Source organism: Sciurus carolinensis, chromosome 3, assembly GCF_902686445.1.
Source record: "Sciurus carolinensis chromosome 3, mSciCar1.2, whole genome shotgun sequence".
Lineage (NCBI taxonomy): Eukaryota > Metazoa > Chordata > Mammalia > Rodentia > Sciuridae > Sciurus > Sciurus carolinensis.
In genome coordinates, this window is record NC_062215.1 from 169495379 (window position 1) to 169513951 (window position 18573).

At 33.5% G+C, this 18573-nt stretch overlaps 1 protein-coding gene across 1 annotated transcript in view; it reads right to left on the bottom strand.

Annotated features, from left to right (window-relative positions):
* Window positions 1–18573, bottom strand: part of Cul3 (cullin 3) — an 80177-nt gene that overhangs the window by 43208 nt on the left and 18396 nt on the right. The window contains exons 2-3 of the mRNA XM_047544126.1: window positions 17163–17360; window positions 1990–2103 (exon numbers count right to left, since the gene is read on the bottom strand). Of these exons, the coding sequence (XP_047400082.1) occupies window positions 1990–2103; window positions 17163–17360 (312 nt within the window). The remainder of the gene's footprint in view (window positions 1–1989; window positions 2104–17162; window positions 17361–18573) is intronic.

Consider the following 18573-nt stretch of genomic DNA (forward strand, 5'->3'; position numbering starts at 1 on the left):
ACCAGAACATATACAAAATGAAAGAAAGATGAGAAAAGAAAAGATAGCCAAGTGTCAACATTTGTCATGAGACATTAAGCAGTGAATGACAGAAGAGAGTTCCTGGGAGAGAACAATTCACCCAGAAATTTAATGGAATTTTATTCTGAGGGTATAAATGGCTTGAATATGTCCAATGCTGATAAATAAGATCCAGTAAAAAAGGCAGAGCCTCCAAATACTTAAGATTCCAGATGAGACAAAAATATAGGTAAAGAAATGGCCTTTGACAGACAAGGAGACATCATCCTGTACTAAAACAGGAGGCAAAAGAGAAATACAGAGGGGAGAAAATATATTTAGTGGCATGAAATGAACATAGAACTCTCTTTTCTCTGAGAAGCAGAGGGCAAGATTGTTGAGGAGAGCTACAAGTTCAGAGAAAAATAACTGGTACAGCAAGGTGACTACAGAAGCTTGCTGGGCAGTGTGAAGGGTTCACTGCAGGTCTGTACAATGGACCAAGAGTAGCACTGGCCTATCTTCCAGAAGAGGCATGGGGAAGTTACTGGGTTTATCAGTGCTGTGGAATTACCACATGGGTTTGATAAAAACATGACAGGACAAAAAATATTACCACTGGTTAATTTTTACCAACCCTGTTACCATAGGCCAAGCCCTGTAAGTGCTTTATACGAATGGCTCATTTAAGACTCACCATTAACCTATCCCAATTGGTATGATTTTTTTTTTTTTTTTCATTTTGTAAATGAGAAAGCTGAGGCATGAACTAATTAATTGCTTAACCATGGTCACAAAGAGGTAGAACTGGATTCAAGGTTTTGAGATTTCACTGCACAAATAGGAACTGAAAAGAGATTTTTTTGAAACATGAACTTGTATAATAAAAATCTTAAAATTATTCATCAATATCAACAGAGCTATAGACTATGAAATCATAAATAGTTTTCTATCTTAGTGTTAGATGGTTGGTATGGAATTTAAAGACTTACCAAATCAAAAATTTCAAGATAAGAATAGCAGCAAGTCAACTTATTTATTTCACGTTTATACACCAGGAAGTTTATGTTTTCATATGCTATCTCAGTTACCCAAAAATGATAACATATAGTGAATCCATAATTTGACAAACAAAACAATACTCAGAAAAGCTAAGTAATCTGTTATACCTTTTGTTATATTCCTGAAAAAGGCAGTGGCCTCTCACTGACCCCCTCGTCACTAAGCCTTTACTAAACCTCTGGTAAAAGGCTTGACTGAATTCACTCAGCAGAAAAAAAAAAAAGTCACAGCTATTGGTTCTCATTAGAAATTCTTTCCAAACATTGCTTTATTCTAACTAAGTAAAAGAAACCAGAACAAGAGCTCATCATGACATTGCAACTAAAAAAATCAAAATTAAAGAAAATTAAAATTTGGAGAGTAAAATCTTGGAAGAAAGTCATTGTGTTCAAATTTCAAATATAAACACTGAATAATGAGAAAAGTCATTGGACTTATTAATTCTGCAGTAATGTAATAATTAAACCAAAAGAATCTAGATTCATTCCAAAAAATATTTACATTAATATGACATTTGTGTCACTGGAGATGTAATATTTGGGTTTAAAAAACTTATAGAATGATATTCATCATTTAACCATTCTTAAGAAGAGATATTAATAAGGTTTTTAATATTTCCTATTTTGAAGTACAAGTGCTAAATATTTTTTTGATTTTTACAAGTGCTAAATATTACCAAAAAAAGTTTGTCATTCCCCTTCAGTTTTCCATTTTAATAATTCAGTAACTAAATGAAATATTAAGATTTTCACTCATACAGGCTAAGGTTGGTCCTTACAAAAGAAATGCTATTTAAGGGGGAAAAAAAAACCTTCCATACTGAGATGAACCATCCAACTAAAATTTAACAAAAGTCATTATGTTTTGAAATGTTTTCTTTTCTTAGAGAAAGAATAACAAAACAAATAACAAAAAAGCTCTCCTTACCATATACATTAGTATGTCTCTAATCATCACCATAGCTGTTTGATGATCATTCCAAGCTTGATTTAGTGTTTGAAGAAAGTTGTTATTCAATGAATTTAGTACATCTTCTCGCACCTATTAACAGAATAGTCCATCAGTTTGTTTATGCACACACACACACACTCTCATAAATACATGCACATATATTTGTTAATAGAATATAATTCTTAATTTTAAATCAAAGAAATATGTTATAGGCCAGGAGAAGTATTTTACAGTATCACCTATACACAGATGATTATCAAATGTGTATGTATACTCCCACCTTCTCTCTTGACTTCCAGAACCATAGAGCAACCTCTTGGCTATTTCTCAACCCACCACTGGCTTACATGGTCAGAATAAAATCCTAAATTCTTATCATGAACTACAATACAATACTACAATACAAGAGCTGGTTCCAACCAAATTTCCTACTATACTTTCCCTTCCCCACCTCTGAATAATGGTGTACTGACTTTGGAGTCCAACCACCTGAGTTCCAATCCTAGCTCTGACGAGTTGTGTAACTTTGGATGAATTATTTGATCCCTGGACCTCAGTTTCCTATATATGAAGAAGTATCCTGTTTGTAGGATTTTTGTACAGATTTAATTAATGCTAATAATGTACTCAGAACAGTTCTAACACTCAGTAAGCAATCGATAAACATAAACTACAAACAGCAACTGTGCTTTGTCATTTTTCCTGCCTCAATTTGGATGGCTATTTCTCAGGGAGGTCTCATCCCTGAACATTCTTTTTGCAATAACCCCTAGACTTCTATCTTACACTTCATTTCTCTTCACAGTACACATCATTAACTACTATACTATGCAATACTGGGTTCTGATTATGTTTAAGCCACTGATAACATTCATCCACTAGACTTTGCTTTAGGAGACTAATACCCAGTTGTATCGTATTTCCAAAACACCATAACAATTCAAAGAAACAGGTTAAATTATAATGAAAAAGAAAAGTCATCTGAGAATTTTAAGCAACTGTCAAACTGACTTGAAAAGTATGATTTGTAAAATAAACTGGTAACATGGACTCTATCAAAAATCAAAAGCTTTTGTTCTACAGACCCTGTTTATCACAAAAAAGTAAAGCTATAGATGGGATAAACTAGACTCCATCAAACTAAAACCTTTTGTTCTACTAACAATGTGGACACAAAAAAAAGAAGTTACAAACTGGGAGAAAAAAAATCAACTGACTTATATTCAGAGTAATTTCTTTTCTTTTCTTTTGTGGTGCTGGGGATTGAACCCAAGGCCTTGTGCTTTCAAGGCAAGCACTCTACCAACTGAGTTATATTCCCAGCCCCCAAAGTAATTAAAAACAAACAAACAAACAACAAACTCTTAAAACTCAGTAAAAAACAGAAACAATTAAAAATGGGTAAAAAATTTGAACAGACACTTCACTAAAGAGGATACAGAGAAGGCAATTTTGAGCATGAACAGATGGTTCAACAACATGAGCCATCAGGGAAATGCAAATTAAAAACATGATGAGACACTACTATACATCCATTAGAATAGTTAAAATAAAGTAAGCTAAACAATATCAAGTGCTGGCAAAGATCTGGAGCAAAAAAACTATCCTATGCTGCTGGTGTAAGCACAAATTGGCACTCTTATGAGAAAAGAGTTTGACAATTCTTATGAAATTAAATATACACTTAACCTATAACCTAGCACTCTACTTCTATGTAATAACTCTGTAGAAATGATAACGTATGTTCACACAAAAACCTGTACATAAATATTCATACCAGATCTATTCATAAACACAAAAAGCTATATATAAAAAATGAAAAATTGTGGTACATTTATACAACAGAATGTCATTCAGCCATAAAAAGGAACAAACTAGTGATACTTACAACTTAATCTCAAGACAATTATGCTGAGTAAAAGAAGCCAGTCTCTAAAGGTTAAAAACTATGATTTTAGTTTTATGATGTTCTAGAAAATACAAAATTATTATGACAGAGAATAAATCAGAAGCTGCCAGGTACTACAGAAAAATATCATAGGGAAGTGAGATGAAGGAAATGTTCCATATCCAGTGTGACAGTGGTTACATGAATCAGTACACATGCTGAAACTCAAAGAACTACTAATGAAAACAAAGGCGAATTATTTTATATTAATTTTTTACAAACTTTCAGTAATTTTGATTCTCAAGTTGGACCCTGCTTTGTTATTATCATAAAAATAAAACTATGATGCCATAAGAATTTTTCATTAAAGAAACCTGAATGTCAATGAGAGAATTAAATAATTTATGAGTATCAACTCTATGAACGCTCTGCAACAGTTCAAATTTGCATACAAAGTTCTTCACTCCTGTGAGTATAGCTTTTCTTGCATTTTCAAAATTACATGCTTAGCAAAGATTAAAGTGGAATTATTAAATCAAAAGAAAATCTTTATTTTTTATAATAAAATCCTGTCCATTGATAAAAGCCAAGTTAAAAGACCCACATCCTCCAATCAAACTACTGATAAAGGGAAGAGAATGAAGGTTGGCAAGAAGGATGAAAGTAGAGGACAGCAGGCATGAGCATGATGGGGAACTGCAGGCTCCCAGTCTCTGCTCTTGAGTTTTCACATCTAAGAATCTCCAGAGACTGAAGGTGACCCTTGACGCAGCTTCAGGCTAGTTGCCGAATTGAAGGACATAATAATATGCACCATACATCCTACCTTCCAACACAATTTTAACCATTAATTAAAACATTTTTACACTTTAAAATTTCGGTACCTGGAGCAAAATTTCAGTCAATCCTAACAAAATGTTGAGGTAAGATGAAGAAATAATAATAATTAACTAAAATGAATTATAAAGACTTTAATTCTAAAGTTCAGTGAAACTCGAACAGTCATAAAACCAATCAGATGATGTGGAATACTGAAAAGTGAGGAACTTCTTAAAAAGATTCAAAATTGAAGACAATAAGTAAAACTATAGATCAATCAGGTGCTAAAGTACAGTAATTTATACTTAGCATCATGCTGCAATGGAAAAATATAACCATGTATTAAAAACGTAAAATGGGGCATTAACAACATAAAACACAAAGAACAGCATTAGGTACAACAGGGGTAGGGAGATAGCTTAGTGGTAGAATGCTGGGCTAGTATACCCAAGGCCCTGTGTTTCATCCCCAGGATTTAAAAAAAAAAACAAAACAAAAACAAAAACAAAAAGAAACAAAAGCACAACAGAGGTATCATAACTCTAAGAGATGTGTACTTCTAGAAACCTACAGTACTTTAACATTTCCTGAAAAGTTATAATAACCAAAATCAGTATCTGCTAGAACTGCAGCCAGGGAGTTACTTAACCAAGACTTTGACCAAGTCACTTAAACCTATCTTGTGCATAGTAATTTTTACCTGTAATATGATTGTGATTGATTAGATCAACAAGGTTCACATCATGTTCCACTGAGATGCCTTATTTAATATACCACAGGGAAGGCTGTTACTCCTGGTTAAATATGACTTATGTTATGGGGTTTCTACTGTTTTAAAATAACTAAGAGCCACTGGATGCCTGTTAAGTACTTTTCTGGATCTAATTTCTAAAACATGTTGCCTGTTTCCCATACAAAGTTAGTTAATACAAAATATGCAATATTTTTCAAAAAATGTTTTTTAGTTACAGATATACAATAATAAATTATTTATTTATTTATTTTTATGCAGCACTGAGGATCAAAGCCAGTGCCTCACATGCACTAGGCAAGCATCTACCACAAAGCTACAACCCTGGGCCCAAATGTGCAACATTTACTATGATCAATCAAAAGAGCATTTGTTTCTATTTACATTTATATTTGAGTCCTGCAGAATCATATGTGGTATGGGGGGCTTTGTCACCTTCACAAATTATGCTAATTATGCAAATCTTATTTTCCAAGGAATGCTATTAAAGAATTCTTGAAGGTCCCAAAAACTTATTCATTTTGTCACACCAGGATGGTATGACACAAACCTAACAATTAAAATGACTTACGACAGAAGTGAATCTCAATGGGAGCCATGTCACCAGGTAGAGAGGCCATCTCTTCTAATTTGGCACAAACAGTTTGAAAATGGCTCAACAGCCTTCCTCACACCCTAAGAATTCTTAATTTAAAAAGATAAGAGTTTAATGTGGGCTGGGGTTATGGCTCAGTGGTAGAGCACTTGCCTGGTATGGGTAAGGCCCTTGGTTTAATTCTCAGTACCACACAAATAATTAAAGTAAAGGTCCATCAACAAATAAAAAAATATTAAAAATAAGAGTGTAATGTTTTGCTACCTTATGAATATAGCATATATGTTTCTATATATATATTCATACATAATTAATAGTGGCAACACAGGATCACAAATGCATGTAAAACTTTAAAGAACACAAATTTATACGTGACTGAAAGGAACTCTTCATATTCTGAGAGTTCTTAATGTAGCCAACTTCCAATTATTTGTGTATTCAACATAATTGTGGTAAATAATGTTGCTCATACTACATCACAATCTTTAGATTTCCATCTTACAATCGAGTTTCTTACTATTTTTTAAATATTTTAACTTTTTGGTAGTCACTAATGGCTAGATTCATGAATGATATAAAAGTCACTGTTATTTGCTAGATAATTTATTCTCATTATTTTTCACTAACTTTAAGAATAAGTGTGGTAATCAAAGAAATCATACTAGTATCCATAATAAAACAATAAAAGCTACTACAGGGAAAGTATTTTTTTTCCTGATTGCTGTCAGAAGATTTTTTATTTAAGTAAATTCACTAATATATATAGTTAGTAATATAATTTTAAGGACTTTACAAAAAGCACACTGCTTTGAATTTCAAAAACAAATATTTCCCACCTTCACTGTTTGCACTAAGTGTCCACTGTAATTGCTTCCAACAAGCAAAGCAAGGTGCTAGGCACTATGGAGGATACAAGACACATTTAACCACTTTATCTCCTTCACAGGGACTAGGGCAAACCTACTATCAGCATTCATATGACCTCAAAAATTAGCATGAAAATGAAAGCAGAGGCACAGAAAAGGTGTTAGGATAACAAATTTTCCTAATTCAATATATAGTCAACTACGTATTAGGGCAAAGACAAAAATCATCTAATTTTGACATCATTTTAAAAACTGCACTCTTCCCTGGGTGTGGTGGCACAAGCCTGTAATCCCAGCTACTTTTGAGAGGCTAAGGCATGAGGAGTGCAAGTTCAAGACCAACCTGTGCAACTCAGCAAGTCCCAGTCACAAACTAAAAAGTAAAAAGAAAAGGCCAGTGATATTTATTGCTCGGTAGTAGACGTTTTTCTTAAACATAATATTCTTTTAGACTTTTAAAAATAACCTAACTTAGGAAATTAGAATTTCTCTGAGTACAAAAATTATAATACCACGAAAAAACTAGTTTTTTATGTAGTAGGAGGAAAGAAATGCACCAAGAACAAAAGGTATTATGGCACAGAAAGATTCCATTATGAATTATCCATTTCCAATGGTTAAGATTACAAAAGGTATATTAAAAGCTATTATATCATTGGCATTAAGAGTTAAAACTCTAAGCTACAAGGGCACTGACAGAAGAAACTGATAAAAATATATACAAATATGGTAATATGCAATTACTATTTTTGTTCTTTCAAGTACCAGGGGAGAAAAGAACCACCACTTTTTTTTTTTGGCAGTGCTGGGGATTGAACCCAGGGCCTTGTGCATGTGAGGCAAGCACTCTACCAACTGAGCTATTATCCCCAGCCCAAGAACCACTGTTTCACAAAATCACAATCTGGTTCCAATACACTTATATACTCTGATTTCAAACACACAAACAGAGTTATACAGCCCCCAAATCACACTGTGCTTAAAATGATGGTTAGATTTAGTAAGTAACTTGGGTAGGTACAGGAAGAAGATAAAGTACAAAAGATAAATGAATCTTAGCAATTTGTGGCTATACACTATTGTGGTTTCCATTTTTACTGCCTGTATTGCTAGAGATTCATTTTAGCACACAAATGAATACAAACTACAAACAAGCAGCAAAAGACACAAAGATGAAAGAGCCTAGCTCATTCATTCACATATTTAATAATATTAAAAGAATATCATACAAAATATAAAAACAGGCTGAGTGCAGTAGTGCACACCTGTAATCCCAGCAGCTCCGGAGGCTGAGGCAGGAAGATCACAAAAGGGAGGCATTAAGCAACTCACTGAGACCCTGTCTCTAAATAAAATACAAAATAGGGCTGGAGATATGTCTCAGTGGTTGAGTGCCCGAGTTCAATTCCTAGTACCCATTTTTAAAAAAAGTATACACACACACACACACATATATAAATAAGTGAGAAGGGTAACTGCCTTCATAGTGCTTACAGTCTATATAACAATTTAAGGCAAGGACAGCTAGTATTCAGTATCAGTAAACACTTGACACCCTTGCTCTCCCCCAACATCTCTCTTCCAACCCTTCCAAAGTAGAAGTCATTTATCTTCCTATGTCATATCTCATGGTTGATATCTTCCTGAATTTCAATAATTCCTTTTCCTCATCTTATCTCCAAGTCTCCACTTTTGGAGTTACCCTTTTCACATTTAGTACAATCACACCATATTTGGTCTGCCTTTCTTTGTTTTCTAACTCCTGTCACCACATGAAGCAACTGCAATATTCAACATACTACATTCCCAGTGTCTGCCAATTACTTTAAGTTAGGAAAAAAGTACAAGACAAAATAGCAGAAATCATCAATTAAACACTTAAAATAGCACTCATATAAAATATTTTACTTCATTTTCTCCATCACAATCAGTCTCTTTTTAGATTAAAAGCAATGGCTTACCCCACCAACAGAATAAGACCACCACATAATACTTTGCAAACTCTAGTCCAACTCACTTTACTATTTCCATTTCTGACACATGTACCTGAAGACCTTTCATGTCCCAAGTACACCAATCCATCTCACTGAACTCACACCTACTTGCCTTTTTTCTCATGCGATTTTCCCTATTAGGACTCTTATCTTGACTTTGTTCACGTGCTGAATCTTTAAAAATCTATTAAAGGTCTTGAAAGTGACCTCTTCTTTGTACCTTGCCCTGAAATGTTCAGGCAAAAATAATGCCCCTTCAAATCTGATTATCTAACTAAAACTGAGTTTACTGCGGGCAGATATCATGTCCTGCTTATTCTGGGGTGGCTAAAACACAGGAGAAACTTGGTACCTGTGGGCCTCTGAACAGAATATGTCTTTGCTAACAAAAGTGTTATTCTTAACTGTTTCCATTAATATTTTTAATTTACTGATACCATTTTATTTTGTGCATACGTGCCATTAAAATATCTCTCTACAGTCATTCACATTTCCCTAGGAAGGAGGTGGAAAAGCACTCAAAAAGTTTTATTATAAACGTTAAGTCTGCTTAAGTAACTGACCTGAGACAGATGCTTTTAGATTTTAAAAGTTGACATCTTGTTTCAGTTATTTTTCTAAGAGGAAAACATAATTTCCAAGTACAAGAATTAGTTTTCATAGGCTCATTTAAGACTACCATGCTATCCCATTATTAGTATAAAATATGAATGAGAAATTAAGCATAAGGAAAATCTAAGAAACTTCTGAGTACTAGCAAACTGAGTTAATAAAGCTCTTGCTACAGTAATGCTAAAGTTTTTCCTCTGACTTAGAACAATTCAAATTGAAATGGTTTTATTCTAAACACATATTATTGCACAGTAATGGTAAAATTAAAAAATCTAGGATGTTCCTAAGTCTAAATAACCCAAATGTATCAAATGATTATTATATAATGTTAAATTAAAGTTCTTTAAAATAAAAAATCTCATTTTGGTTAATAATCTAAAATCCAGAAAGGTTCAGTAATTTGTTCAAGACTGATAGTGGCAGAATTAAGCTTAAAGCTCAGTTCTTATTTTCTACCTAGTACTTCTTCCACTGAACTGTCACCTATTACTTAGTTTTAAAGAGGGAGTGTTTAACAAGAGGCAGAAGAAGAAAAGACAAATCCCTGATTACTGAAGGATGACTTTTTACTTAACTTGTTTGTCATATTTGGAATCCCAATAGTAATCTTAAAAAAGGAGAATGAAGAGACATGGTTCTACCTTTACTCTGACCAATAAGAAGGGAACTGATCATCACTATTTCTAAATTTAAAACTGTCTTTTAACATTTAAAAGACATGCATGAGGTGTGAAGGTGCGTGTGCACATGCGCACGCACGCGCACACACACAAAGTAAAACAGCTGTCAAATGCTGTACCTGGCTAAACAAATGTCAAAATCATTTCATTATTTAAAGCTAGAACTATTTCTTAAAGTACTACCAACTTTGGCAATTTTTAGTCTCCAATACAATCTTTAATCTGTAGGGAACACTAAATGTTTAAATTTCTCAGGGTTTGATCTTTGACCCCCTTTTCTCTGTGACTTTATCTACTTCTAGCACTTTAAATATAATCTACATATGCTCACATCCCTCGAATTTACATTTCTAGTCCAAACTTTTTGGAGAACTAGATTTACATATTCAACTTCAGAGGTATCTAGAAATTAGCCTGTTCAAATGGAACACCTTTTCGTACCTCAAATCTACATCAGAAAGTGGAATCATTGGGCTGGGGATAAAGCTCAATTGGTAGAGTGTTTGCCTTGCAAGCACAAGGCCCTGAGTTCAATCCCTAGCACTGCAAAAAAAAAAAAAAAGTGGAATCATCTCACGACCTTTCCAAAAGCCAAACACCTAGAAATCACCTTAATTTCTTTTATTCCCTACAATCAGTCAGCAGGTAACATTCTACAGGTGAAACATGTCTTGAATATGAAAACTCTTATCGATTACCAATGTCACTGAACTGGTAAAAATCATTACTATTACCCAAATTATTGGATTACTTCATTCTAATCCCCTTGCTTCAACTCTTAAACCCTCTTATTTATTTTCCATATAGCAGACAAATTAATATTTTAAACCTATACCAAAGCTTGTCATTGTCATGCTACAAATCACTGAATGGCTCCCTAATATACATACAATTAAGTACAAAGCCTTCTGCCATGACTTCAAATGTCAGTCATGATGGCTTCTGGTTCTTTCTCCAATCTCACCTTGACCCATTCCTCCCCATTATCAACTTAATTTTCATTTACAACAGATTTTATGTCTCTACTCCAGGAAATGGCAAAGGATGTCCTGCTGCCTTTGTAAAATACGGTTTTACTGGAATCCTGCCATGTTCGTTTACGTATGGGTTAATGCCATTTTTGTACGATAGAAGCAGAGCTGAAGAGGTGCAACAGAGGTTAGAAAAACAAAAATATTGAGGATCTATCTGGCCCTTTACAGAGAAATACACTGTACAGTCATTTCCTCTGTCTGGAATGGCCCTTCAACCTTCTTATCAGCAACCTCTCGTTCCTAAGACCCAGTTTAAACATCAATGCCTCTGAAATGAGAGGTTCTTGTCCTATGTAGTTACTTTCACCATTCCTTTCTCTATTTCTGTATCCTATTTTCGTTATATTTTATAACTAAACATTTATTTTCTGTTTCACAAATGCAGGGATCAGATGTGCTATTTATTAATATATTCCTTACACTCGAATAAGTCTGACAAATACTTCTGAATGTTGAATTCTGTGATAAGAAGACTTATAAGGATAGCTTTGAGACTGAAAGTTTTATGAGTCCTTAAATTTAAAGGGTTACAGAATGTTTTTCTTCTAGTATCAACTTGCATGCTTTCTATGTTATTTTCTTTAGAAAGAAATAAGTTGTTACGGGGGAAAAATCCCTATGGAAACTGAAGTATTTTCATGTTTACTAAAACTAGTCAAGATCTGCCTTTCCATAACCCTACATTTTGCTTTGTGGTCTTGAGAATTTCACCGAATTCCTTTGGACCTAAGTTTCCTCAAAGGAGACATTCCTCTATAGAGATAGAAAGAATAGTACACTACCTGAAGAGAACCAGAGAACTAGCACATTTTCTGTGCCTGCTTCAAATTTGAGAACATATTTCCAAAACCAATAATAAGCACCTTTCATCCTCAAGAAGTATCCTCTCTATAACTACCCCTCATTTGCCTTTTTGTCATTTGTATTGCTCTATTTTACCAAAAACATTTGTCAAAATAATGACTATTCTCCCCTTGAAATCAAAGTACCAACAAACTCCATAAAAAAACCCTACATAATTCCATGCAAAAACTGTATTTCCCTTCAATTCTTCAATGTGAAAAGAGGGATCATAGCTATTTATACTACAGCACTAAAAATTCATATATTTAGATATAAAAATATGTAGCTCAGCTAATTGCTAAAAGCATAGTGAACAAAAAGTGACAAAACAGTAATGATGCAGAACCACAAAAATGGGTACTTATTGTGACATTAAAAATATAAAATTTTACCACAGAACCTTGAGCCATTCTCTTACCTTCTAATCAAAAAAGGTGAAATGCAGAGAGGCAATATGGATGGTCATGCAAACTATATTTTTGCACATTGTATTATACATAGCATCCCTAAATTTATTTAGTAAAACATTGATACTTTCTATATTAGGAGGCAAACATTTTGAGCTACTGTATATAGGCCATGTCTATCAGTTACCATTTCTCTTTTGGTACCAGAACTACATTTGTATGGTTATTACAAGTTTTTCATAAAAGAGTAAGATGAAGGAAGAAAAATGGAAAAGAAGCTGGGTGTGGTGGCCCATGCCTGCAATCCCAGTGTTAGGAGGAGGACCACGAGTTCAAAGTCAGCACCAGCAACTTACTGAGGCACTAAGCAACTCCTGAGACCCTGTCTCTAAATTTAAAAAACAAAAAAGGGCTGGGGATGTGGCTTGGCAGTTAAGTGCCCCTGGGTTCGAGAATCAGTACACGCCCCCGCACCCCAAAAAAAGGAAAAGAAAGATAAAAGTATGGATAAGCAGAAGTTTCAAGAACTTAATTATCAGACATCAATCAACACACATATGCTGAAACTAATACACTTCCTAGACAGAAACTGACTGGTCAAATGGTTTTTGTGACAGGAAAAGGAAAAAAATTAAAGAAACATATTATTAATGACTATGCATAAGAAAAAAATTTCATTCAGCATGTATACTTTTCCATTTATTTAGTATAATCAACTTGAATAAAAGTTTTAGGGAACATACAATAAAAAACAGCTTTATATTTTGAAATGACAGTTGCTATGGACTGAATATTTATGTCACCCTTAAATTCATATGTGGAAAACTAATCCTCGATGAAAGTAGAGTTTTTACCACTTGACCATGTTTTAGAGTCCAAAATCATTTCACTTAAAACAATGACTTTACACTATGGCCTCCCCTCTGCTCCTCACTTTTGTAAGAGCTGATTTTCAACCACAACACCGACTAAAGATGCTTTTTCTGCATCTGTGCCAAAATTACAAAACAGCTTTAAAAAAAAAAAAAATCAGATTCAGATCAACTCCTACTAAACTATCATTTTCCTTACTTGTCAATTCCTTAGTATATATACCATACAAGGGCTACTCCAAGTTTCTTCATCTCATTTTCAGAAGATGGATGGTTTGATTCCTAGATTTATAAGTTTTAAAAAGGATCTCAGATATTACATCCTATGCCTTCATTTTACATAAGTGCAATTTATAGCTGAAAGAACTATAGCTTTATGAAGTGACTCAACTAACTTGAAGCTTCTTAATCATCTCAATATCAGCATATTTAGTGCATTCTGATTAATCCATTCTGCCCCAAGAACAGATCTACAGAGAAGTCAAGCCATCAGCCTGAAGCCAGACTGCCTGAATTCAGTTCCAGCTAAGCTAATTAGTCACAAATTGGACAAATTACCAATTCTCTGTGCCTCAGTTTCTTCCTTTGTAAAACAGATGATGATCGTTTATCATCAGTTAATAAACATAAAAGCACTAGAAGTGAGACTGAAATATAGTAAATGATAAATGAGAGTTAGTAGGTGCTACCACACTACTTCTTTATCTTTAATTTCATACTCTTACTATAACCAAGAACTCAAGCACTGCAATCTTCTACCCTTCAGTAGTTTTAACTAAGTCTTCCACTCTCCACTTCTCCTTTCAATGCCAGACTTCTTTTTGGTTGTTTGTTTCCAATTAATAATGTTAAACATCAACTTTTGTGTGAGTTTTTTTAAAATTTGATTCATTGTACACAAATGGGGTACAACTTTCTCTATGGTTGTACAAGAAGTAGAGTCATGCTGTTTGTTTAATCACACATGTACATTGGGTGATGATGTTTGTCTCATTCAATTATCTTTCCTTCCCCCTACCCCTCTCCACTCCTCATTTTCCTCTATACAAACCACCCTTCCTCCATTCTTGCCTCCTCCCCGCCTCCCTGTTATGTATCATCATCCACTTATCAGAGAAATCATTCAGCTTTTGGTGTTTTTGGATGTCAACGCCAAACTTCTTAAATTAATCTTCTTTTTTACCCACAACTACTTAACTATAGTTTGCTCCTGAACATTTATCCCTTGGTTCTGGGCTCTTCACTCTCTAAATCTAACACTTACTCCCCAGTATATGCTATCAAATGCCAAATCTCCATATCTAGTTTTAATTTCTTGCCCTAGTTCTAAACATATCTACAAATGTACATTTTTTTACTTGAGCAGCTAATGCCCTCACACTAATTTTGAAGGTACTTACCATCTATAAAATCTGTCAATATGATCTACAATGAAACCTACCCTTTCCTCATTCCAAGTCGAATTTCCACTATGACTTCATAACATTCCTACTGGTGGCACCCTATATCCTTCAAATAAGCAAATTATGCCTCACCTTACTTAAAAATTTCTGACCTATGAAATTCATTCACTTCCAGTCTATGATTTTACCCAAACATTTCCAGGTCATCTCCTGATTCTAGAGAAAGTCCTCACAATTCTACCTTTACATCTTTCTCATAGTAACCCTCAAATAGTCTGTCTTCTTATCACCCATTTTTTACAATCATCAAAACTCTCCACTGTTTGGTCCAAATTCCTTCGTCTCACATTCAAATTTTTCTAAAATCAGTTCGTATACAATCTTCAAACACTATAATTAAACTAATTGTCACAATTATTATATACCTCAATCAAACTCTACTTGCCACCTAAATGTAATCAGATCATCTCTTTATAATAACACTATCTGCCACCCTGCAGTGCATTCCATATTTTCATATGTATCTCCAATTTTTTAAAGTCTCAGTTCAATTTCATTCTTTCCCATGAAATCTCACTGTCCAGGGTAATCTTTCTTCATTTGAATTCCTAAGCTATTTATCACTCACTTGCCACTTAATGATCTAGGGCTTCATACTGTTATTTAAATGTATTTCATCTTTCACATCAGAACTCCTAAAAGGGACAGTATGACATCTCTGCATTCACTATATTTTAACTGAAAGTTGTGTATAGGAGGAACCTAACAAAAACTGTTGATTGTATGAAGAACACAATCACCTTCATGAAATAAAAAACTACCTCACTCATGTAATCCTCTTCAAAAGAAAGGAATTATAAAAAAGGAAGAATAGAAAGAGAATAGAAAGTTGTTATTTTGCCACCACCATAGTAATTAATGATTCATTCAAGAATCATCAATGAATGCAAAAACCATCACATGGACGTTTCTGGTGGAACAGATATTTACACAGACTCAAAATATAACTGAACATATTGCTTATGAATTACAAAGGGAAAAAATGGTACCTTCACAGTGGAGAAATCTGGCGGACACCAAGTGATCAAAGTTAACATCACCAATAATGGGATAAACTGACATCATGTGCCTCCTGAAGTGATGCACTGAGGATACAACATCACTTATGTATTATTCCTGCCAAAAATGCATAACCTGAAACTAGTCATGAGGAAACAATCAGAAAAATCAAAAACTGCGGGGCAAGTCTAGAAAACAACTGACCTATACTCTTGAAAAAAAACAACGTGCCAAAAGACAAATACAGGTTGAGGAACTTGAATATGTGATCCTGGACTGGATCTTGGATCAGAAAACAAATTACTCAGAGTACATTACTGTTACACAGGACAAATGGTGATATATGAAATATGGACTATATATCAGTATTTTGTTGATGTTAAATTGCCTAATTTTAATCAAAGTTCTTTGATTACATAAGAGAATTTCCTTATTCTTGCTATAAACATTACAAAGTATTTTAGGGTAAATAAAATCTAAAACCTATTCTCTAATTGTTCAGTGATAATATTTAATATTGATAATAACAGCAGTAAATAACAAGTATCAACAGGAAGATTTACAAAATGTTAACAACTGGTAAAGGGTACACAAGAATTCGCTGTACCATTTATGAAATTTTTAAGGCTTTTTTTCCTAAAATAAAATTTTAAAAATGAATACCTTAGGTATTATACATAAAATATAGGAAGTTTTTTTATGAAGTCGTGATATTCTGTTTTGTTTAATAATCTTAAAGCAAGACATTGTGGTAAAGTTATTTCACAAAGGAAATTACATTTTATTTGCAGTATGCTCTGTTAAAACATTTATTTTTAAAAATACATAGCTTTTTGGAATCACAGAACCATTTTGTAATGTTAGCGCAACACTATTTTTAAAAAATTCATGTTTACCACATGACAATTAAAATGTGTAAGACTAATTTCAATTAGAGAAAAGTCTTGGAGAATATTTTTAAACAATATAATTTTATTATTTTCAAATATACAAGAAAGAGAAGAAAGCTAAAATGGGCTGATTAAAGCATTTTCAGAAAAAATAATCTCTAACAATAAATAAGCATTTATCAACTACTATTTTTGCTTCATTATGATTATAGAGAACATACTTATAGATCACAAACTTAAACTTTTCTTAATTATCAAATATTCTGATTTAGTTGCTCACAGGTTTTGAATAAGACTTTTATAAAACAGGAATTAAAAATTTCTATAGGCTTTCTGGGGCCTTTAAAATGAATACTTTTGGTCAAAGTACAGTTTGGTATAAAAGATTCTCTACATTCAATACTGCATTAGCAACAGTCCTTTTAAAGTTGGATACCTTATTTATGAGATGTTCGGTAACAACTTCTCTTAGTCCAGTGTAGAGCTTTTCTCCATGTTTATGCAAAACCATTGTATATGCATTTCTATAGAGCTCCTCAAAACTAAGACCACTGTTATTCTTACGCTGGATTTCTTGAATTGCATTTTTCAGAAGGTCCCAAATGCTGTTTACGTATTTTTCATCCATGGTCATCTGTAATATCCAAGAGAGAGACAAAAAAAACCAATGGTTGAAAATCTTTCTTCTGTATTTGTCCATATAGTAAATTATTTCATTGTATGACTATGGTTATAAATCTGCATGATTTACAAGGATGTTAATCTGTCTTAATAGAAATAAATGAATACATTCCCTCTACATTCTTACCTACAGCAGAATTCTCCACTTTAAATAAAATCATAATGACTTATATATCCAGAAATCACTTAAACCTCCCTCTCTCACCCTTCCTCCAAAATACTTGCCATGGTAAATCCCAACAGCCTACTTATTCCTGACAAGAACCTACGTAGTTCAAAAATAAATGGAAAATAATATACACTTATCACCTACACTGATTCATCTCAGTTTAAATTCTTAAACCACAAGTGTACCCCTCCTGAAATACCACAACCCTTTTTTCAAGTCTGATTTTACTTTCCTAGATGATTTTATATCACCTCCTATATCCTCAATCTAAAATGACTATTTTCTGTTCTACTCAGAAAACAGAAACAACCTAAAGAGACAGTGCATTAACCAAACATATCCACTGTACTTTATGCCAATATAATCTGCTAGTTCTTGCACTTAAAGTACCTAGTTCTTGTACTCATGAGTACAGGAATCGGAAATACAGGAATCGTGTAAGAACTTGTTGGAAATGCAGAATTTCAGGTCCCATCCCAGACTTACAAAAACAAGACCCTGCATTTGAACAGAAACTCTAGGTGATACATAATATATATGTACAATAAAATCATGATGATAAAGTACTTCCACCCTGAATGTCCTATTCAAGACCTCTTTTTTAGAAATCACCCTTAACAATTAATATCATCAGTGTTTTTTCTCTGCTAAAGAATTCACATTCACATTCATAACTGTCAGTTTCCCATGTTAAAAAACAAATTCTCACAATTCCTCTATTACTCCAGCACCACCTAATTTCTCTCCAGGTACAGTGAAACCACAGGCAGGTAGAGAGGGAGATTTCTAACTTACTGTCTTCAAGTCCCATTTTTCCATTATATCTTGAATCCACTCCATAAAAGCTTTCATCTTTACTATTTCACTTAAACTACTCCTGAGAAGGACCCAGTGATTTCTACATTGCTAAATCTAGTCATTAACGTTTCAGATCTCCTCTTACTTGACCAACTGGCAGCACTGGACAGAGCTACTCCTTAAAACTGATTTCTCTCTT